The sequence below is a fragment of the Pristiophorus japonicus genome, chromosome 26 (genome assembly GCF_044704955.1).
Source record: "Pristiophorus japonicus isolate sPriJap1 chromosome 26, sPriJap1.hap1, whole genome shotgun sequence".
Classification (NCBI taxonomy): Eukaryota; Metazoa; Chordata; class Chondrichthyes; family Pristiophoridae; genus Pristiophorus; species Pristiophorus japonicus.
This window is the reverse complement of record NC_092002.1, coordinates 8,566,033-8,589,276: the sequence shown is the minus strand read 5'-3', so window position 1 is coordinate 8,589,276 and position 23,244 is coordinate 8,566,033. Positions and strand designations below refer to the sequence as shown.

Sequence of the window (23,244 nt, the reverse complement as noted above, 5' to 3'; positions counted from 1 at the left end):
CTTTGAATTCAAGACATGCAAAGTTGTGGTAGGATTAACTAGTGGCAGCTTCTGTATGAGATTACTCTTGCAGCATTTCTCAGAAATATACACAGAAGTCAACCGATCCAACAGGATCTTGCTGCTCAGTCAACAGATCCAACAGGATCTTGCTGCTTCCCTGATTTATTGCTTAAAGAACAGATTGTGAATACATTAAAAAAAACTCCGATAGATCGATCTTCTTTAACCCGAAGGTGGTGGGTTCGAATCCCACTCCAGGAAACTTGATCGCACAATCTAAGTTGACACTCCCAGTGCAGCGCTGAGGGAGTGCTGCACTGCCGGAGATCCCGTCTTTCAGATGGGACTTAAACCAAGAGGCAGGGGGTGGGTGAGGAGGGGGCCGGCAGTGGCCAATCACGATAGTGGGTGGGTGCTTGCAGAGGTGCACTCTGCAATGGTAATACTAAGCTACCTCGATGTTTTTCTGGGGGCGGGGGAGGTAGAAAAGATGTCTTCACCTGGGACATCACATTGCTGTTTGTGGGAGCTTACTGTGTGCAAATCGGTTGCCTACGTTTCCTACATTACAACTATTTTCGTGTAAAACTTTTAAAACAAGTGCTCCCTTATTAAAATGGGCACTAGACGCGACAAATTAACAAAATAAATTTTTAACATAAGAACATAAGAAATAGGAGCAGGAGTAGGCCATACGGCCCCTCGAGCCTGCTCCGCCATTTAATACAATCATGGCTGATCTGATCATGGACTCAGCTCCACTTCCCCGCCCGCTCCCCATAACCCCCTATTCTCTTATCGGTTAAGAAACTGTCTATCTCTGTCTTAAATTTATTCAATGTCCCGGCTTCCACAGCTCTCTGAGGCAGCGAATTCCACAGATTTACAACCCTCAGAGAAGAAATTCCTCCTCATCTCACCGCGTGCTCCATCTCCAGGGACACCCTGGCTCGAACGGAACCGCGGAAGAGAGGCAGGCAGACGGGCTGAATGACCCCCTCGACCGCCCGCTGCCTGGACCTGCTAATGGCCCCCTTGACCATACACCTCAAAGCCTCCCTGGTAAAGTGCGACATCACCACTGACGCCTGGGAGACCCTGGCGGAAGAGCGCCCGAGGTGGAGAAAGTGCATCCGGGAGGGTGTTGACTTCTACAAGTCTCAACGCCGAGAGCGTGAAGAGGTCAGGCGCAGGCAGCGGAAGGAGCGCGCGGCAAACCAGCCCCACCGATCCCCTTCCCTCGACAAATATCTGTCCCACATGTGATAGAGTGTGTTGCTCTCGTATCGGACTGTTCAGCCACCAGAGAACTCACTGAGTTCTTCCTCGATTCCGAGGGACTGCCTATGTGTACACAGGAGCAGTCCTACGAGGAGGTTACAACAGTGACTACACTTTTTTTAAAAAGTACTTCTTTGGCTGTAAAGCGCTGTGTAAGATGCAAGTTATATCCACCGTTGCATCACTCCCTCACTCCCAAGACTGCCGGTAGAGGGACACATGGAGGTGAGATATACATCTATATTTTTAAAAAACATTAGGTTGGCCTGCAGCCATTCTGCTCGTCATCCACTCCACAGCCATGCTTGTTCGGCGTCACATTGTGATGCAATAGTAATACCCCTTGAAATGTTGTGTCGCGTGAGAGCGGCGGGCCCGAGTCAGTTACAAACACATTTCACGCCGAGCAGCCGCGTCAGTTTCTTCCTCTTGCGATTTCTTCCCGCCTCAATTGCAACAACTACAGGGGCGGGGAGAGGGAAAAACCCGCGCCGGCGTCTCTGTATTTCAAAGAAATTAGAATAAATCACCGGAGACATTGAAATTGACGAATTATGGCTGCAACCAGAGGCGATGAAATGAAGGGCATGTCGAATGGTGACATCTACCTGGACGAGAAGGCTGTGAATGGTAACAATGTGTCGGAGGACGGCAACATTGTATGCAAGGACGGCAACATCGTGCCGGACGGCGGCAACGTTGTAGCCAGCCCGGCTCGCAAGTCCTCGGAGCAGCTGAGGAAGGTCCGGGGCTGCATCATGTCCAATCTGCTGGTCATCCTGACCGTGACCGGAGTGGTGGCCGGCGTGGTGATCGGGCTGTCGGTGAGGAAGCTGGGTCTGAGCCCGGTGCAAGTCATCTACTTCTCCTTCCCCGGCGAGCTGCTGCTGCGGCTGCTGAAGATGATCATCATCCCGCTGGTGGTGTGCAGCCTGGTCTCGGGGGCCGCCAGCCTGGACCCCAAAGCACTCGGCAAGCTCGGCGGCTGGGCGATGTTGTTCTTCTTCCTCACCACCTTGCTGGCCTCCATCACCGGGGTGAGCATGGCTTTCATCATCAAACCGGGAGCCGGCGCCGAGGCCAACCCTCAGCTGTCGTTGGAAGGGGCACTCCCGGAGCCCAAAGAAGTCACCGACTCCTTTCTGGATCTAGCAAGGTAAATATATATATATATATATATAAATCTCCATTCTAGACATATCTGCAGCTCCAGGTTTTAACAAGTTACACCACTGAGTAGGACCCGCTCAAAAAGTTTTTCCTTAAAAGTTGCAATTTTATTCAACTGGAATTAATGAAGTTTGTGTCCAACTGTGGGCCTATAGCGGGGCAGCGGCGGAGGTAACGTGACCAGCCTTTAAATAAGACTTGCATTTCAATTTTGTAACGATTTGGCATCAAGGCACGCGTGAAATAGACCAGGTTCCTGCTCATACGTTTTTACATTTCTTTGCAAAACAGCACCCTGCCCTAAAATTGTAAATGGATGGGATGGCTGATTGCACTCGGCTATCTCCAGTTTTTGTCTGAAGCAATCGAGTCCAAACCAAAGCCAGGTGGTTCGTTCATGCCTCCGAGTCGCGGAAAGAAGCTCCGTGACTTGTGGAAGAGCCATCCGGTGCAGAAGGAGGCCATTAAGCACATTGTTGCTTTCTGTTGCCTGGGTCCTAAACTCTGGAACTCCCGCCCTAACCTCTCCGCGCCCCTCTCCTCCTTTTAAGACGCTCCTTAGGACCTAGCTCTTTGAACGAGCTTTTAGTAACTGCCCTAATTTCTCCTTGGTGGCAATTGTTTTGAAGCCTTTGAAAGAAAGATTTGCATTTCTATAGCGCCTTTCACGACCACCACCATTTCAAAGCGCTTTACAGTCCATGAACATTCCCTACCGACACCTGGGAGTCCCTGGCCAAAGACCGCCCTAAGTGGAGGAAGTGCATCCGAGGAGGGCGCTGAGCACCTCGAGTCTCATGAGATGAATGATCAACCATGATCTTATTAAATAGTGGTGCAGGCTCAAAGGGCCAAATGGTCTACTCCTGCACCTATTTTTCTATGTTTCATCGTCGAGAGCACGCAGAAATCAAGTGCAGGCAGCGGAAGGAGCATGTGGCAAACCAGTCCCACCCACCCTTTCCTTCAACGACTATCTGACCCACTTGTGACAGAGACTATAATTCCCCTATTGGACTGTTCAGTCACCTAAGAACTCATATTTTTAGAGTGGAAGCAAGTCTTCCTCGATTTCGAGGGACTGTGTATAATGATGAGTACTTTTGGAGTGTAGTCACTGTTGTAATGAGAGAAATTCGGTAGCCAGTTTTGCGCACAGCAAGCTCCCACAAACAGCAATGTGATGACCCGATAATCTGTTTTTGTTATGTTGATTGAGGGCTAAATATTGGCCCCAGGACACCGGGGAAAACTCTCCTGCTTTTTGTCAAAAAAGTGCCTTAGGATCTTGCGTCCACCTGAGAGAGCAGACGGGGCCTCGGTTTAACGTCTCATCCGAAAGACGGCGCTCCCTCAGCACTGCACTTATGTGCTCAACTCCCTGGAGCGTCTTGGGATGTTTTACTAAGTTAAAGGCGCTATATAAATACAACTTGTTGCCCTTTGAAAGCTGTTCAGTTAGTCCCACTGTCACCCCCTGCTCCTTCCCCACAGTCCTGCAACTGTTTCCATTTCAGTTATTTCTTACACTACAACAGTGGCTACACTTCAAAAGCACTTAATTGGCTATAACGTGCTTTCGGACATCCTGAGGTTGTGAAAGGCACTGTATAATGTAACATAACATTAAAAAAATAGATTATCTGGACATTATCACATGGCTGTTATGTGGGAGCTTGCTGTGTGTGAATTGGCTGCCGGATTTCCCACATTACAACAGTGACTGCAATTCAAAAAAAGTACTTCATTGGCTGTAAAGCGCTTTGGGACGTCCTGAGGTTGTGAAAGGTGCTATATAAATGCAAGTCTTTCTTTTATATATCCAATTCGCTTTGGAACGTTTCTATTGAATCTGCTCCCACTGCCCTTTCAGGCAGCGCATTCCAGATCACAGCAACTGTTTTTAAAAAAAAAAACATTCTCCTAATTGTCACTCTGGCTTTTTTGCCGATTATTCTCTTCACATTAATATTTATATAGGAAGATCAACAAAAATAATGGGGGGTGGGGGGGGGGGTTGATTCCGGGATAGCGAAGACAATTTAGGGTTAAGATTTGTGACCAGACTGCTAAAACAGAGTTTATTTTTGAGTGAAAGATATTTTCCTGTTCTTTGCCCGCTAATCCTCTCCAAATGGCATTGACTCCTTTTTGGGTACAATTCCATGGTCTAATGAGCCTATGGTTGCCAACCTTCCAGGATTGCCCTGGAGAGTCCAGGAATGAAAACTTCCTCTCCTGGATACCGCAGTGAGCAAAATCATTTGAAGTTAAAGAAATTGTGTTTTTTTTCTCATTTTCTTTGAAAGATAGACTTGGATTTATATAGCGCCTTTCACGACCACTGGTCAGCTCAAAGCGCTTTACAGCCAAATAAGTACTTTTGGAGTGTCGTCACTGTTGTAATGCGAGAAACACAGCAGCCAATTTGCGCACAGCAAGCTCCCACAAACAGCAATGTGATAATGACCAGATAATGTTTTTTTTTGTCATGTTGATTGAGGGATAAATATTGGCCCCAGGATACCGGGGATAACTCCCCTGCTCTTCTTTGAAATAGTACCACGGGTTCTTTTACGTCCACCTGAGAGGGCAGACGGGGCCTGGGTTTAACGTCTCACCTGAAAGACGGCACCTCCGACAGTGCGCCCCTCCCTCAGCACTGCACTGGGAGTGTCAGCCTAGATTTTTTTTTTTGGTGTGCTCAGGTCCCTGGAGGGGGACTTGAATCCACAACCTTCTGGGTCAGAGGTGAGGGTGCTGCCCACTGAGTCATAAAAAGACTGAAGGTGCGGGAAGAAAAAGCTGTTTGACCAGGTGGGAAGTCATGTGATAAACTCCAGGAATACATCCACCCAGAGTTGGCATAGAAACATAAAAAATAGGTGCAGGTGCAGGAGCAGGCCTTTCGGCCCTTCGAGCCTGCAATACTATTCAATATGATCATGGCTGATCATGCAACTTCAGTACCCCATTCCTGTTTTCTCTCCATACCCCTTGATCCCATTAGCCGTAAGGGTCACATCTAACTCCCTTTTGAATTCCCATCTCTAAACTTGCTCTCTGGTCCTTCACTCGCCCGTGTTTTGTTTAGTGAGCTGCCAATCAATGTCCAGATGTGAATGGTGGCCAGGGTTTTAAAATAAAATCCCGCCTCCTCGCACTTACTAAAGTATCTTGTGTCGGAGTTGCTGTCTTTCAGATGAGACATTAAACCGAGGCCCCGTCTGCTCTCTCAGGTGCACACTATTGGAAGAAGAGCAGGAGAGTTCTCCCCGGTGTCCTGACCAATAGTTATCCTTCAAACAACATCACTAAAAACAGATTATCTGGTCGTTGTCACATTTCTGTTTGTGGGAGCTTGCTGTGCGCAAATTGACTGCTGCATTTCCTACATTACAACAGCAGCCAACAAAGTTCAAAAAGTACCTCGGTGGCTGTGAAGCGCTTTGGGATGTCCTGAGGTTGTGAAAGGTGCTATATAAATGCAAGTCTATCTTTTATTAATACATTTCAGTATTTAAGCAGTAATTTACAGAGAAGTGAAACTGGATTAAGCTGTTCCCCCTCTGGGTAGAGCGCGTAGTCCAGTGCAGTATCTCGACCTCGATAACTAGAACCTGCTTCCTCTCTCTCTCTCTTGTACCTCTGTCTGTCGCGTGTTCCCCCCACCATCAAAACTGTCATAGCTAACACCTTCTCAAATTCTTCTTATGAGGCCGCATGTTTACTGACTTGGCTGTTTGATCATGTTAACCTTTATTTAACACTTTCGGAAGGATGTGAAGGCCTTAGAGAGGATGCCGGAAAGACTTACGCGAATGATTCCAGGAATAAGAACATAAGAAATAGGAGCAGGAGTCGGCCATTTGGCCCCTCGAACCTGGGCTATTTACTAAGATCACGGCTGATCTGATCTTGGGCTCAGTTCCACTTCCCTGCCTGCTTCCAATAACCCTTTATCCCCTTATCGCTCATCTCCGCCTTAAATATATTCAATGGCCCCCACAGCTCTCTGGGGCAGAAAATTCCACAGATTTACAACTCTGAGAGAAGAAATTCCTCCTCATCTCAGTTTTAAATGGGCGGCCCTTTTATTCTGAGACTATGTCCCCTAGTTTTAGTTTCCCCTATGAGTGGAAATATCCTCTCTGCATCCACCTTGTCGAGGCCCCTCATTGAGGGACTTCAGTGACGTGGATGGACTGGAGAAGCTGGGGTTGTTCTCCTTGGAGCAGAGAAGGTTGAGAGGAGATTTGATCGAGGTGTTCAAAATCAGGAGGAGTCTGGACAGAGTAGATTGAGAGGAACCGTTCCCATTGGTGGAAGGGTCGAGGACACCAATTTAAGGTGATTGTCTTTGGTTCTTCTGCCGATGTAAGGCAAAACTTTTTTACGCAGGGAGTGGTTAGGATCTGTAATGCACTGCCTGAAACGGTGGTGGAGGCAGAGTTAGTCTTATCTTTCAAAAGGAAATTGGATAAGTATCTGAAGGAAAAACAATTGCAGGGCTACGGGGAAAGCACGGGGGAGTGGCACTAGCTGTGAGATGGTACGGGCTCGACGGGCCGAATGGCCACCTTCTGAACTGCAACCATTCTATGATTCTATTTCCTTTTGAAATATCAGCAGAACATGAGCTGTCTAACTCGCAGTCCTAGTGTTTAATGTGATCGCAGGCCATCTGTTTACCAGTTCTGCTTTTCCCATTGTTTCAGGTAATCACAGATACTAACACCTCCATGTCCGCCGATGTCATTCTGATGCAATTATGCAAGTTCGAATAGTCTCGTCTCTTCCTCTTATTGCATCAGCAGAGTTTCGGGTCTGTTTGACTACATCATCATCATGGGCAGTCCCTCGGAATCGAGCAAGACTTGCTTCCACTCTTAAAATGAGTCCTTAAGTGGCTGAACAGTCCAATACAGGAGCCACAGTCCCCGTCACATGTGGGACAGATAGTCGTTGAGGGAAAGGGTGGGTGGGACTGGTTTGCCGCACGCTCCTTCCGCTGCCTGCGCTTGGTTTCTGCACGCTCTCGGCGACGAGACTCGAGGTGCTCAGCGCCCTCCCGGCTGCACCTCTTCCACTTAGGGCGGTCTTTGGCCAGGGACTCCCAGATGTCAGTGGGGATCCTGCACTTTTTGAGGGAGAGGCTGTTCCTGTAATGTTTCCTCTGCCCACCTTTGGCTCGTTTGCCGTGAAGGAGTTCCGAGTAGAATGCTTGCTTTGGGAGTCTCGTGTCTGGCATGTGAACAATGTGGCCTGCCCAGCAGGCAGGCAGCAATATATGGCAATTTCTAAATCCTTGCACATTCCCCACCTTGGGGGGGTGAAGAACAAGTGACCTATTCCCCACCTTGGTGGTAAAGAACAATTTTTGATCCCTCATTACTTATAACCAGCGGTGCTAATAGTTATACATTAGCTGTGACAATCACCGCAGTACAAGGCTAAGTCAACATACCATGATAATTAAATGAATTAATATTGTCGCTTGCACTATTACAAAGCACATGGGAGATTATTCAATACCATTATACACCAATTCCACCACTCGTGATCCCCTAACTATTGTATTTGTCGTTCAACTGTCTCATTGTCCTGAAGCAAGTGTAGGCATGCTGGGTGGGGTAGCACTCTTGCCTCTGAGTCAGAAGGTTGTAGGTTTAAGCCCCACTCCAGAGACTTGAGCACAAAAATCTAGATTGACCCGCCCAGTGTAGTGCTGAGGCAGCACAAGAAAAACAAGTTTCTAGTGTGCACATATGCTCACTGTTGTGGCCATTGGCTGCTGGGGCTATTTCCTTCCCTGCCCCACCTTTCTTGACTGGAGCACATAAATCTAGTCTCACACTCTCAATGCAGTGCTGAGGGAGTGCTGCACTGTTGGAGGTGCCGTCTTTTGGATGAGCCATTAAACCACGGCCCCATCTGCCCTCTCAGGTGGACATAAAAGATCCCACGGCACTATTTCGAAAAGAGCAGGGGAGTTCTGGGCTCAAGATTTAGCCCTAGATCAACATCACTAAAAACGCAGATGGTCGGGTCATTTTCACATTGCTATTTGTGGGAGCTTGCTGTGCGCAAATTGGCTGCCGCGTTTCCCACGTCATAACAGTGACTGCATTTCGAAAGTACTTCATCGCCTGTAAAGTGCTTTGGGATGCCCTGAGGTTGTGAAAGGTGCTATATAAATTCAAGTCTTATTTTTCTCTTATAATCGGCCAGTTTCTCTTTTGATATCCGTGCTTGGGTTCCATGGTGATGCCTCCTCTGGCCACAAGGACGTGTCGACACCCAAGGCTGCCAATCTCCTAGAATGCAAACTAAATGAGGATCCAGTAAATGCCTTCAGAGAGGTCACAGGTTGGAGATGTCACAGTGGTCATCATCATAGGCAGTCCCTCGGAATCGAGGAAGACTTGCTTCCACTCTTAAAATGAGTCCTTAGGTGGCAGAACAGTCCAATACGGGAACCACAGTCCCTGTCACAGGTGAGACAGAAGAGAAGGGATAGCCTTGGGGCACTTGAGTGAGTTCAGCGAGGGAAAGGGAGGGTGGGACTGGTTTGCCGCACGCTCTTTCCGCTGCCTGCGCTTGCTTTCTGCATGCTTTCGGTGATGAGACTCGAGGTGCTCAGCGCCCTCCCGGATGCATTTCTTCCACTTAGGGCGGTCTTTGGCCAGGGACTCCCAGGTGTCAGTGGGGATGTTGCACTTTATCAGGGAAGTTTTGAGGGTGTCCTTGTAACGGTTACTCTGCCCAGCTTTGGCTCGCTTGCCGTGAAGGAGTTCAGAGTAGAGCGCTTGCTTTTGGAGTCTCGTATCTGGCATGCAAACGATGTGGCCCCGCCCAGCGGAGCTGATCAAGTGTGGTCAGTGCTTCAATGCTGGGGATATTGGCCTGGTCGAGGACGCTAACGTTGGTGCAGTGGTACAGTCAGAGAGGGCCTCCTGTGGTTGGGTTTCAGGCACGATGTTGCAGTGCAGATGACATTGCGTAGATAGGATTAAATGGGATGTACCTTACGGATCACCAACACAGTGACCCCGAGTGAGAGAATCCATGTGTTGATTTGCCCCCCCATTCCATCTCGGGTGGTGAGGCACTGAGTGAAGGCCAGACATCTGTATGGGGAGGAAGGGGTGAGTTAGGCACAGTAGCACTGGGCCAGTAATCCAGAGGCCTGGACTAATGATCCAGTGACGTGAGTTCAAATCCCACCACGGCAGCTGGGGAATTTAAATTCAGTTAATTAAATAAATCTGGAATTTTAAAAAGTTAGTGTTCGTGTCAGTAATGGTGCCATGAAACTACCGGATCGGTTAAAAACCCAACCGGTTCACTAATGTCCTTTTTTAGGGAAGGAAATCTTACCCGGTTCTGGCCTATATGTGACTCCAGACCCACCAGCAATGTGGTTGACTCTTAACTGCCCCTCTGAAATGACCACGGTGGAAGTGCTTTCACCACACGGACTGCAGCGGTTCAAGAAGGTGGCTCACCATCTCGAGGGCAATTAGGAACGGGCCTTGCCAGCAACGCCCAGATCCCATGAACGAATAACGGAATAAGTTGCGAGGGCTAGTCCTCTCCAAGAGGTTGTAGGCATATTAGCAACTGTTTGACGAGGGACAAATTGTACAAGTCAGTGCCCAAGTCTCCAGTGTCTGCTAGATTTGTGTATATTGGGGGAGGGAGGGTTGGCAAAATTCCACACTCTTGTTTAAATGAAAGCTGACTGTCCTTTGCAATTGGAACAGCTGGAAGCCAGATCTGCACACTGTCCTTTGACAGCAAGCAGCGATCCGGATCCGTCGAGAGCTTTCTTGACCATGTTCAGGGTTTGGTTCAAAGCCGAGTGATTTTGCTCGTGCCTCGTTGGATTGAAGTAATAGCCAAGCCAGCGGGGCTCTCTCTCTCTCTCTCTCTCTCTCTCTCTCTCTCTCTCTCTCTCTCTCTCTCTCTCTCTCTCTCTCTCTCTCTCTCTCTCTCGAGGGCTACTGGCATCACCACTGTGGAGAGCGCGGAGGCCGCTGAGTAGTTAGCACTCCGCTCGCGCCTCCGAGTGTCCTTCCCACTGGCAGGAGGTCAACTCCTTCGGGATAGGAATGGAGGGGAAATTCATTGACGGGAAGCCAAGCAGTGTATTGGCAATGGCCTGGGGCAGCTCTGGTGCTGACTGAGTGGTTGACACATCAAGAATGAAGGAAAGACTTGCATTTCTAAATTGCCTTTCACCACCCCAAAGTGCTTTGCAGCCAATGAAGTATTTTTTTTTGCACTGTAGTTACTGTTGTGATGAGGGAAACACGGCAGCCAGTTTGCGCACAGCAAGCTCCCATAAACAGCAATGTGGTAATGACCCAGATAATTTGTTTTTAGTGATGATGGTTGAGGGGTAAATATTGGCCCCAAGTCACCGTGGGAGAACGCCCCCGCTTTTCTTCAGAATAGTGGCCATGGGATCTTTTCCGTCCACCTGAGAGAGCAGAGGCCTCGGTTTAACATCTCATCCGAAAGACAGCATCGCTGACAGTGCAGCGCTCCCTCAGCACTGCACTGGGAGCATCAGTCTAGATTTATGTGCTCTGGTCAAAAGGGTGGGGCAGGGGAGGGAATGGTCCGAGCAGCCAACGGCCACAACACGGGAAGGGGGGTGGGAATGAAATGTGCACCCCAGAAACTTGTTTTCCTTGTCCGGAAAGTCTGATTGTGACAGGAGAGGAATGACCAGGAGGCAAATAGTAGGATTAAGGAGCTTGACGCGTTCCTCTTGTAATAGAACCTGCATTAGACTCGAACCTGTCTGCCATTAATATCAGTATCCGCAATGGTGACCACGATCGTAAAAACACACTGGTTCACTAATGTCCTTTTTAGGGAAGGAAATCTGCTGCCCTTGCCCAGTCTGGCCGATATGTGACTCCAGACCCACAGTAATGCCCCGCTGAAATGACCCAGCGAGACACTCAGTTGCACCAAACCGCTACGACAAAGTCAGCGCTGTGGGAGCATCTTCACCACACGGACTGCAACGGTTCAAGGAGGCGGCTCACCACCACCACCTCACGTGGCAATTAGGGACGGGCTATTATCAAGGATGACGTCACCTGCTGATGGGTGTTTATTAAAGGCATTGCTACCGAGTTGCCGTGTTTTTAATAAAATTATCAGAGAACAGAGTTATTTTGAGAAGTACTCAGTACATGACGTCAAGCTTGTGATTTGGAAAGTTTGCCGGCTTTGAAGGAGGAGGAAAGAATGGGGAGTCACTTGAGAGCGCTGACTGTGTGCGTCTGCATACAATGTCCCAGCGAGGGGGAGGCAAGGGGAATGAGAGAACTGTGTAAGCTAAAGAGCCTCGGTAAATACTCCTGTAAAAAGGGCAGGTTGTAAAGGTGTGTCTAGAACCTAAACTCGGGCAGCTGAATAAATATTGATAACAGCTCCTGTGCTGCCCACGCTAGGGTTACATCACGTTACGGATGCCAACCCTTCAGGCATCACCGATTTAAGCTGCTGGAAACTATTGTGATCCAGGAGAAAAATCATAGGCATTTAAAAAAAGTTCTTTTTCCATTTTGCATCGAGTTTACGGCACAAGGATAAGCCATTCTGCCCAACCGGTCTGTATTTTATAGTCTCTTGAACACTCTTAGTTCAACTTAACTTTTATTTATTTGGGAGATCTCAGTCAGCCATGTGGAGCTTAAGGTGGTGGTCCTTCACCGACCCTCTCTCGGAATACAGCTCCCTATCATCGTCAATCATCATCATAGGCAGTCCCTCAGAATCGAGGAAGACTTGCTTCCACTCTTAAAATTAGTCCTTTGGTGACTGAACAGTCCAATACGGGAACCACAGTCCCGGTCACAGGTGGGACAGACAGTGGTTGAGGGAAGGGGAGGGTGGGACTGGTTTGCCGCACGCTCCTTCCGCTGCCTGCGCTTGGTTTCTGCATGCTCTCGGCGACGAGACTCGAGGTGCTCAGCACCCTCCCAGCTGCACTTCCTCTACTTAGGGTGGTCTTTGGCCAGGGATTCCCAGGTGTCGGTGGGGATGCTGCACTTTATCCGGGAGGCTTTGAGGATGTCCTTGTAACGTTTCCTCTGCCCACCTTTGGCTCGTTTGCCGTGAAGGAGTTCCGAGTAGAGCGCTTGCTTTGGGAGTCTCGTGTCTGACATGCGAACAATGTGGCCTGCCCAGCGGAGCTGATTAAGCGCCGCCCTGGACAACATGGACCATTTCCCATACCTTGGGAGCCTCTTATCAACAAGAACAGACATAGAAACATAGAAAATAGCTGCAGGAATAGACCATTCGGCCCTTCGAGCCTGCACCGCCATTCAATGAGTTCATGGCTGAACATGCAACTTCAGTACCCCATTCCTGCTTTCTCGCCATACCCCTTGATCCCCCTAGTAGTAAGGACTACATCTAACTCCTTTTTGAATATATTTAGTGAATTGGCCTCAACAACTTTCTGTGGTAGAGAATTCCACAGGTTCGCCACTCTCTGGGTGAAGAAGTTTCTCCTCATCTCGGTCCTAAATGGCTTACCCCTTATCCTTAGACTGTGACCCCTGGTTCTGGACTTCCCCAACATTGGGAACATTCTTCCTGCATCTAACCTGTCTAAACCCGTCAGAATTTTAAACGTTTCTATGAGATCCCCTCTCATTCTTCTGAACTCCAGTGAATATAAGCCCAGTTGATCCAGTCTTTCTTGATATGTCCATCCCGCCATCCCGGGAATCAGTCTGGTGAACCTTCGCTGCACTCCCTCAATAGCAAGAATGTCCTTCCTCAAGTTAGGAGACCAAAACTGTACACAATACTCCAGGTGTGGCCTCACCAAGGCCCTGTACAACTGTAGCAACACCTCCCTGCCCCTGACGACGAGATTCAACACCGCCTCCAGCTCCCTATACCTCCTAGCTAGAGGGCGCTATACATTATCTCATTACAGTGTCCATACTGGTGTTAATGTTCCACACGAGCTTCTTCCCACCCCTACTTCATCTCAGCTTATCAGCTTTACCTTCCTTTCTCCCTGATGTGCTTATCTAGCCTCCCCTTAAATGCATCTAATGCTATTCGCCTCAACCACTCCCTGTGACAGCGTGTTCCACATTCTCACCAATCTCTGGGTAAAGAAGTTTGAATACTTTTGTTTATTAGATGTAATAATATAGCAGAGAACCCAGGAAATGTGAGGAAGAGCAAAACTAGCGGCCATCAAGACCGGGATGGTCACCAAGAAATCAATTGTGGAATTCAGAAGAAACTTCTTCACCCAGAGAGTGGTGAGAATGTGGAACTGACCACCACAAGGAGTGGTTGAAGCGAATAGTATCGATGCATTTAAGGGGAGGTTAGATAAGTACATGAGGGAGAAGGGAATCTAGGGTTATGCTGATAAATTTAGATGAGGAAAGACTGGAGGAGGCCTTTCTTACCTCTAGACTTGACTATTCCAACGCACTCCTGGCTAGCCTCCATTCTACCCTACATAACCTTGAGGTGATCAGGGAGGGTGCTACCCATGTCCTAACTCGCACCAAGTCCCCCTGTGCTCACTGACTTACATTAGCTCCAGGTTAAACAACGCCTCGATTTCAAAATTCTCCTCCTTGTTTTCAAATCCCTCCGTGGCCTCGCCCCTCCCTTTCTCTGTAATCTCCTCCACAACCGCCCCCACCCCCCCCCCCCCCCCCGAGATGTCTGCGCTCCTCTAATTCTGCCCTCTTGAGCATCCCTGATTTATAATCACTCAACCATTGGCGGCCGTGCCTTCAGCTGCCTGGACTCCAAGCTCTGGAACTCCCTCCCTAAACCTCTCTGCCTCTCTTTCCTCCTTTTTTAAGACGCTCCTCAAAACTGATCTCTGTGACCAAGCTTTTGGTCACCTGCCCTAATTTCGCCTTGTGTAGCTCCGGTCAAATTTTTTGCACGTTAGGATGTTTTACTATGTTAAAGGCACCTATATAAATACCAGTTGTTGGTCGGACCGAGTAGTCTGTTTCTGTGCTGTATATCCTATGTCGGGTTTGTGGGGGGGGGGGGGAAGCGTTGGGAGGAAGACTTATTTGTCTACGTGGGGAAGTTGGATGTCGTGTGATGACATCTCTAGGAATACGCTGGATTTGATGGGGATTTTAGGATCAGAGATCTCCAGGATTTTGCTCCACTCCAGCCACTTGTTTCCATCTCCTGTGTGAGGGTCGCTCGTTAACACTGCTTGGAGGCTGGGGGTTCAATTGAAATTTTCAAGAATGAGATCGACAGATTTTTGTTGGGTAAGGGTATTGGAACATGTTGCAGCGGTGGTTTTGTGATGTAAAATCTTGGTGTCACTTTCGCCGTAGCCCTGCAATTTAATTTCCTTCAGATATTTATTCAACTTCTTTTTGAAAACCATGATTAAGTCTGCCTCTTCCACCCTCTCGGGCAGCGCATTCCAGATCCTAACCACTCACTGCGTAAAATTTTTTTTCTTATGTTGCCTTTGATTCTTCTGCCAATCGCCTTAAATCCTTGTCTGGTTCTCGACCCTTCCACCAATGGAAACAGTTTCTCTCTTATCTACTCTGCCCAGACCCCTTGCGATTTTGAACACCTCGATCAAATCTCCTCTCGACCTTCTCTGCTCCCGAGGAGAACAACCCCAGCTTCTCCAGTCTATCCACGTCACTGAAGTCCCTCATCCCTGGAACCATTCTCGTAAATCTTTTCTGCACCCTCTCTAAGGCCTTCACATCCTTCCTCAAGTGCAGGGCCCAGAATTGGACACAATACTCCGGTTGGGGCCGAACAGTGTTTTAAGAACATAAAAAATATGAGTAGGAGTAGGCCATGCGGCCCCTCGAGCCTGCTCCGCCATTCAATAAGATTGTGGCCAATCTGAAGTTCATCATAAGGTTTGTTGTGTCTTGAATAAAGAGTCAGACCAGATACTGCAAGCTCAAAGTAAGGTGTGACCGTAGTTCTTTATTACAGGTCTCAGAGTGCCTCTCCAGCCTGTGAGGCCTCCTTATGTGCAGGTGCTCCCAAGGGATTGTGGGATCCCTTGGGACTCCAGGGGATGAGCCCTCTGGTGCTTAAACAAGGTATTTACAGGTTTACATATATAACAAAGTTCATTATAATTTGCACACTTTGGTACTCTATACCTCTATTCATGAAGCCCAGGATCCCGTAAGCCTTTTTAACTTCTCAACCTGCCCTGCCACCTTCTACGATTTATTTTCTTGAATGGCGAGATGGGCTAGAGGGGCTGAATGGCTTCCTCCCATTCCCCTGAATCCACATGCCTGCTTTCCCTGAATCAGCCTCGATTACATGGAGACTGGTAGAAGGTGGCACAGTAGGTGGGCCAGAGAGTGTTCCGACATAGCCCTTGCCCATCCGAACTGCGTTGTGTTTTGAAGTTGGAGAAATTCCACAGGCCGCTCCTAGCCTCTTGGCAGTTTCCCTGCGCTCAGCCATCGCGGGTGCCTGAGATCAGATCCAGAGGTGCTCCATGACGGTGCAGGTTTGTAGGCGACCCGGAAATGAGTGGGCTGCTTCCCATTCCACGCTCCTTGTTGCTGAGAAAAACCTATCTGGGCTGTGAGTAGCGGCTTTAACCGGGGTGTGTTTGCTGAATGCATGGTCTGCTGCGTGATTTGGCACAGTCAGGGATGTTGGGAGTGGGTGGATCTCTGCCTGTAATAATCCCGATCTCTTCCCCACTGCTCCCCAAACAGCATTTTATCTGTTATACTATTTGTAATGAAGACTTGCCAGAGTTCAGCGACAGGTGGGGCAATGGGAAATGCGTGCACCCCATACTTTACTTCAACAATTTTGTGATGTGTAATCTTGGTGTCTGTCCTCCTCCGTGACTCTCTCTTTTCACATTCTCTCACTCTCTCTCTCTCTTTCCCCTTTTCCTTTCTTCTACTCTGGCTTTATCCACTTTTTCTCTTTTTCTCTCTCTCTCTCTCTCTCTCTCTCTCTCTCTCTCTCTCTTTCTCTCCCTCCCTTTCGCTCTACCTCTCCCTCTCTTTTTTTCTTTTTATTCTTTTCACTCTTTTTCTATTCTCCCTTTTTTTCTCTCTTTATTCCCTCTCCCTCTCTCTTCTTTCTCATTTTTTTTCTCTCTCTTGCTCTTTTTTCTCTCTCTCCCTCTTTCTCTCTCTCTTCTCTTCCTGCCATTTCCCCTCCATTCCTATCCATTTTTTGCAGTGTCAGCCGTGGCTCAGTGGGTAGCACACTTGCTGTAAAGCGCTTTGGGATGTCCGGTGGTCGTGAAAGGCGCGATATAAATGCAAGTCTGTCTTTTTTTTCCCCGTCAGTTGTTTTCTGAGAGCAGGCTCTGGATCCGTGCTGAGTTGCTGTGAATCACTTGGCCCTGTCTTCCCTTCAGTATTTTCCACCTCCTCTTCCTGGCTTTTGAATCCTGGGCTGCTGACCACAGAGTTGCAAACGTTAACAAATCGGAGGCAAAGAACTGCTAGGCGATGGCCTCCTTCCAACATTCCAGTCCCCCTACTCGACACCAGCAATTTCTGCTGCTCTTTCGTAAACTCATCCAAAACTCTTGTTGCCCGCATCCTAACTCGCGTCAAGCCTTGTTCACCCATCAACACAACAATAACTGGCATTTATCCCGCGCTCTCCTCATAGTAAAACGTCCCAAGGTGCTTTACAGGAGTGTTATCGAGCAAAATTTGACGCCAAGACACACGAGACATTCGGATGAGGAAGGGGCGTAGCGGCACGTCAACGCTCCGCGAAGCTTCCGTGTAGCACTGGCCTCTTCGGTGCTGCCCCGGGAGCCCCCTCCCCCCTACCCCCCAACGAGATGGATCGCCTGAGACAGCGGTCCGCCACGTTTTAGGAGGGCAAAGCCCAATTCCACGCCGAGAGCAGGACTTCCAGGCCGGGCGATTAAAAGTCCCGGCCACGGAATGTTATCGCCCTCGATCGCGGGGAGATTTCGGCCCCGGATAAATTGGGAGCTTCTGAAAAAAATCTTTTCATGTGTTTTTTTTTTTCCCCTTTCAGGAACATCTTCCCTTCTAACCTCGTCTCTGCAGCATTCAAGTCGGTGAGTTTAAGTTTCACGCCACGAGGGGAGGCGCCACTGATGATTATTTGATAACAGATAAATGAAATGCCTCTTAATATGTATTCTAATGCTGTGTGCATGGTTTTTAAATGAGTTTTAAAAAACTTAGTTCCTGGGATGTGGGCGTCGCTGGCAAGGCCGGCATTTATTGCCCATCCCTATTTCTTATGTTCTAAGAATTAGGAGCAGGAGTCGGCCATTCGGCCCCTCGGGCCTGCTCCGCCATTCAATAAGATCACGGCTGATCTCCGACCTCAACTCCACTTTCTCGTTCGATCTCCATATCCCTTGATTTCCTCATCTAGGGGAATCTAGAACTAGGGGGCATAGTTTCAGAATAAAGGGGTCGCCCATTTAAAAGGGAAATAAGGAGGATTTTCTTCTCTCAGCGGGTCAAGAATCTTTGGAATTCTCTACCCCAGCGAGCGGCGGAGGCTGGGTCATTGAATATATTTAAGTTGGAGATTTTTGAAAGATAAGGAAATCAAGGGTTATGGGGAGCAGGCGGGACAGTGGCGCTGAGGCCAGGATCGGATTAGCTGTGATCTTATTGAATGGCAAAGCAGGCTAGAGGGGCCGAATGGCCTACTCCTTCTCCTATTTCTTATGTTCTAAGAATTAGGAGCAGGAGTCGGCCATTCGGCCCCTCGGGCCTGCTCCGCCATTCAATAAGATCACGGCTGATCTTCGACCTCAACTCCACTTTCTCGTTCGATCTCCATATCCCTTGATTTCCTCTAGAGTCTGAACATCTATCTATGTCCGCCTTTGAATACACTCGAACAACTCCCCATCCACAGCCCTTTGTGGTAGAGAATGCCAAAGATTCACAACCCTCTGAGTGAAGAGATTCCTCCTTATCTCGTGTAGATACTCTGTTCTGTCGAACCTTGCTACCAGTGGTACAAGAAGGCGGCTCACCACCACCTTCGCAGGGCAACTAGGGATGGGCAATAAATGCTGGCCTTGCTAGTGATGCCCGCGTCCTGAAATATATAAAATAAAAGGCTTATGCAGCATAAAACTACCAATAACTCGGCACTGACAGATAGTTCTACAGTATGCAGGAGGGAGTGCTCTTGTTGGTGTGTAGAGCTATAACAGGACAAGAGAGAGCTTTATTTTGCAAGGTCTGGGAGTGCTCGATGTCGGGACAGGTGAACATAAGAAATAGGAGCAGGAGTCGGCCACTCGGCCCCTCAAACCTGCTCCACCATTCAATAAGATCATGGCTGATCTTCTCCACTTCCCCGCCCGCTCCCCATAACCCTCGACTCCCTTATTATTCAAAAATCTATCTATCTGCACCTTAAATATATTCAATGACCCAGCCTCCACAGCTCTCTGGGGTAGAGAATTCCAAAGATTCACGATTCTCTGAGATAGGAAATCCCTCATCTCCCTTTAAATGGGCGACCCCTTATTCTGAAACGATGCCCCCTAGTTCTAGATTCCCCCACGAGGGGAAACACCCTCTCTGCATCTACTTTGTTGAACCCCCTCAGTATCTTATACGTTTCTATAAAGGGAGACCACATCAAGTCATATAAAAGATTAAACGGGATAGATATTGTAAACCCACATTATTCCTGCTGATAAAGCCAAGACATTAGTTCTGACTGACAGAAATCTTAATTCGTGAAAAGTAAATTTCAGATTGATATTGAGAAGTTTTAGTTTTACTCAGCATGAAGAATTTTTGCAATAATCTGTCAGCTGAGGGAAGAGTGAAACCTTAGGGCGTCCAAAATGGAGCTGGACACAAGTACTTGGGTGTTAACAGGAGGGTCAGGGTATGAGAAGGGTGGGCCTCGATGGGGGAGGGAGGGTATGTGAGGAATGGGTTACGATGGGAGAGTTAGGGTATTAGAGGGATGGGTTTTGATGGAGAGTTAAACTATGAAAGGGATGGGCTTCGATGGAGAGTTAGGATATGAGAGAGTTGGTGTATCAGCGGGGTAGTTGTCAATGAGAGAGTTACGGTATGAGTGATTTGGGCTTTGATGGGAGGGTTAGGGTATCAGAGCAAGATAATTTCTTGACTCTTACTTCCCAAATGAATGAATTCACAACCCCATCATTGGATAGGATTTTTTTTGACGGTGATTTTGCCCTTTTGATGACGATCATTGTACGATTGATGAGTTTACTTTTGGTCTCTCATGTGTGAATGCTGTGTTTTCTCCCCCAGTACGCTACAAGTTATAAGACCATCAAAATCTCGATAAATACTACTGATGAGTTTGGAAATTTTAACGGGACCACTGAAGAAGACTTAAAAGTGAGTGGATAAGACAGGGCAAATAAAACCGATCCATTGTGAGTAAAAATACCTGCGTTTATACAGCGCCCATCACTCCTCTCAAATGGTCCAGAAAGGAAAAGACCTTCTGGTCCATTCAGCCTGTCCCACACAATATATAAACTCCCCACCTGAAACCATGTGATCTCCTGGGAGAGGCAACAAACTAGATTAAAAATACAAATCTGGGAAACTCCCCTCTCAGCCCTCTTGGGTGATCAAAACTCGTGCAGGAGATCACTCTGTCCCTGATCATTTGATGCCGTGCCTACCTTCTGTGGAAGATGATCTGCACCCCAGCCAGCGACAGGAAGAATGGGCTTCGATAGTGTAATGTACGTACCTGTGAGCATGCTCACAGGGTTTGGTCGACCTGTTGAGTTGGGAGTGGCTTAGCCAGTCACGTGATGTTCACAAGACTCAATAAAACCCCAGCCCGTTGGGTTCGGGGGGTCCACGATGAGGTGGTGAGCCTGGTGGATGAACTGATAATGTGTAGTGTGATTGTTAACCCTGTGCTAATAGACCAACTAGTTCTTAATAGCAATGTGTTGCTATGAATTCTTAAGCAAAGAACCCCTGAAGCAAATATATTACAGGTGGGTGGGTTAGGGTACAAGGAATTTAGCGAATCAGCCTCCACTTCACGAGACAGCAGCCTGTTCGTGAGGTGCATTATTCTCTGGGAGAAGACCCAGCTCCTGACATCGAACCTTGTTCTGGCTTTATACAACTTACAATTGTGACCCCTGGTCCTCCCGAACCTATTTAATTGGAACAAACTATCTACTCGAACACAATCCATTCCCTTAATCATTTCACAAACCTCAATTCGCTCACCCCTCACTCTACATTTCTCTGGTCAGTAGAGATCCATCTCTTTACCCTAGCGTGATGACTAAGATGCTTCAAACTGAGAGTGTCTCGGTTTAAAAAAAAATAAAAAAGAAAGGATTCACATTTATATAGTGCCTTTTACCTCAGGATGTCCCAAAGCACTTTACAGCCAATGAAGTACTTTTGCAGTGTAGTCACTGTTATAGTGTAGGAAACGCGGCTGCCAATTTGAGCACAGCAAGCTCCCACAAACAGCAATGTGATAATGACTAGATCATCTGTTTTTGTGGTGTCGATTGAGGAAAAGACAGTGGACCAGGACATCGGGGAGAACTCCCCTGCTCTTCCATGGGTTTTTTTAAAAGACAAAGAGAGCAGACAGGCCCCTCGGTTTAAAGTCTCATCCGACAGTGTAGCACTCCCTCAGCACTGCCACTTAGAGCATCAGCCTGGATATTTGTGCTCGAGTCTCTCGCGTGTGATTTGAACCCACAACCTTCTGACTCGGAGGTGAGGGTGCTGCCCACTGAGCCACGGCTGACACGAGGACCTGGGGGTGAGGGTGCAAATAACAGCCATCCAACCCAGAGGTCGAGTGTCTATAACCTGTGTCAAGTTGACACTTGGGCAGAAAGATTTGGTTTCTGTTTCCTGTGTGTCCCTGTGCAAACACTGTAGCAAGCTGTGCCAGCCAGGGTTGGCACTGGGCTGCACGGAGATTGCAAGCTGGGCAGAAGCTTTTAATCAGTAACCAGTCTTTACCATGTAACTCTGGAATCAGCAAATCACGAAGGAGCTATTGGAAGCCGAAAGCATCAGGCTGCGGATGCTGGAAATCTGACAGCAACTGCTGGATATGCTCGGCAGGTCGACAGCAACTGCTGGGAGAGAAACCGAGTTAATCTTCTAGGTCGATGACCGTTGGTCAGAGACCTGAAGGCGTTTCAGTGTCTGACTGCTCCTGCCGGCTTCACTGCCGCTGTCTCCTCGCTCATTCGTGTTAACATCCGCCGTGGCTCAGTGGTCAGCACCCTCGCCTCGGGAGTCGGAGGTTGTGGGTTCAGGTCCCACTCCAGGAACTTGAGACCAAAAATCTCGGCTGACACTCCCAATGCAGTGCTGAGGAAGCGCCGCACTGTCGGAGGTGCTGTCTTTCGGATGAGTCGATAAACCGAGGCTCCGTCTGCCCCCTCGAATGGACGTAAAAGATCCCATGGCACCATTTCGAACAAGAGGAGGGGAGGTCTCCCCGGTGTCCTGTGACCAATAATTATCCCTCACCCATCACCGCTAAAAAACTGGCCATTACCACATTGTTGGAGCTTGTTGTGTGTAAATTGACTGCCGCATTTACTACATAACATAAGAAATAGGAGCAGGAGTAGGCCATTTGGCTTTCTGGACCTGCTCTGCCATTCATACGAACAATGACGGACAGGTAAAGACCCTCTGGTCCATCGAGCCTGTCCCACACAATTGCGATACCTTGTGTATCACAACACATACACTCCCCATCCCGCCCCAAACCATGTGATCTCTCTGGAGTGGCCAAAAAATGAAATAAGATCATACCCGAAGTCCACCTTCCCCCACTATCCCCAAAACCCTTGGTCCCCTGAATATCCAAAAATCTTTCGATATCTGTCTCAACGACTGAGCATCCATGGGCCTCGAGGGTACATTACCACAGTGACCACACTTGAACTTCTTTATGCACTTGGACCGAGAGCTGGACAGTGGGATTAGGCTGGATAGCTCTTTGTTGGCTGGCACAGGCGTGATGGGCCGAATGGCCTCCTTCTGTCCCATAATGCTCTATGATTCTATGACAACACTTTTTAAAAGTACTTCATTGGCTGCTGTAATGTATTTGCTTCATGGGTGCTTTGTTTAAGAATTCATAGCTACACATTGCTATTAAGAACTAGTTAGTTTATTGGCAAAAGGTTTAACAATCACACTACACATTACCAGTTCATCCACCAGGCTCACAACCACATACCTCATCGCGGATCCCCCGAACCCAACTGGCTGGGGTTTTATTGAGTCTTGTGAACATCACGTAACTGGCTGAGCCACTCACAGTGCAACAGCTCTACAACTATTTTTGTAAAACTTTTAAATCAAGTGCCCCCTTATTAAAAGGGCTCTGGCACTGACAAATTAACAAATCAAACTTTTTGAAACTTCAAATGGTCAAATTAAAATTTGATTGCCGGGGGTGATGATGCACTTCAGTCCCTCTGGTGCCCACCTCTCGCGGAAGACTGCAAGCGTACCGGTGGACACCGTGTGCTCCATCTCCAGGGACACCCTGGCTCGGATGTAGCCACGGAAGAGAGGCAGGCAGTCGGGCTGAACGACCGCCCGCTGCCTGGACCGGCTGATGGCCACCTTGGCCAGGTCGACAGCTCGACAAACCTGTGAGCATACTCGCAGGTGCATATATTACAGCTGTAAAGCGCTTTGGGTTGTCCTGCGGTTGTGAAAGCAAGCCTTCCTTTTCCTTTCTTTCACACTCTCTCTCTTT

The 23,244-nt window shown here is 48.3% G+C and overlaps 1 protein-coding gene across 1 annotated transcript in view; it reads left to right on the top strand.

Moving 5' to 3' along the window:
- Nucleotides 1-1,650: 1,650 nt before the first annotated feature.
- The window catches only part of slc1a5 (solute carrier family 1 member 5), a 38,432-nt gene continuing 16,838 nt past the window's right edge, over nt 1,651-23,244 (top strand). Inside the window, exons 1-3 of the mRNA XM_070867772.1 lie at nt 1,651-2,440; nt 17,512-17,554; nt 19,767-19,856. Coding sequence (XP_070723873.1) covers nt 1,839-2,440; nt 17,512-17,554; nt 19,767-19,856 — 735 coding nt within the window. The 5' untranslated portion in view covers nt 1,651-1,838. The remainder of the gene's footprint in view (nt 2,441-17,511; nt 17,555-19,766; nt 19,857-23,244) is intronic.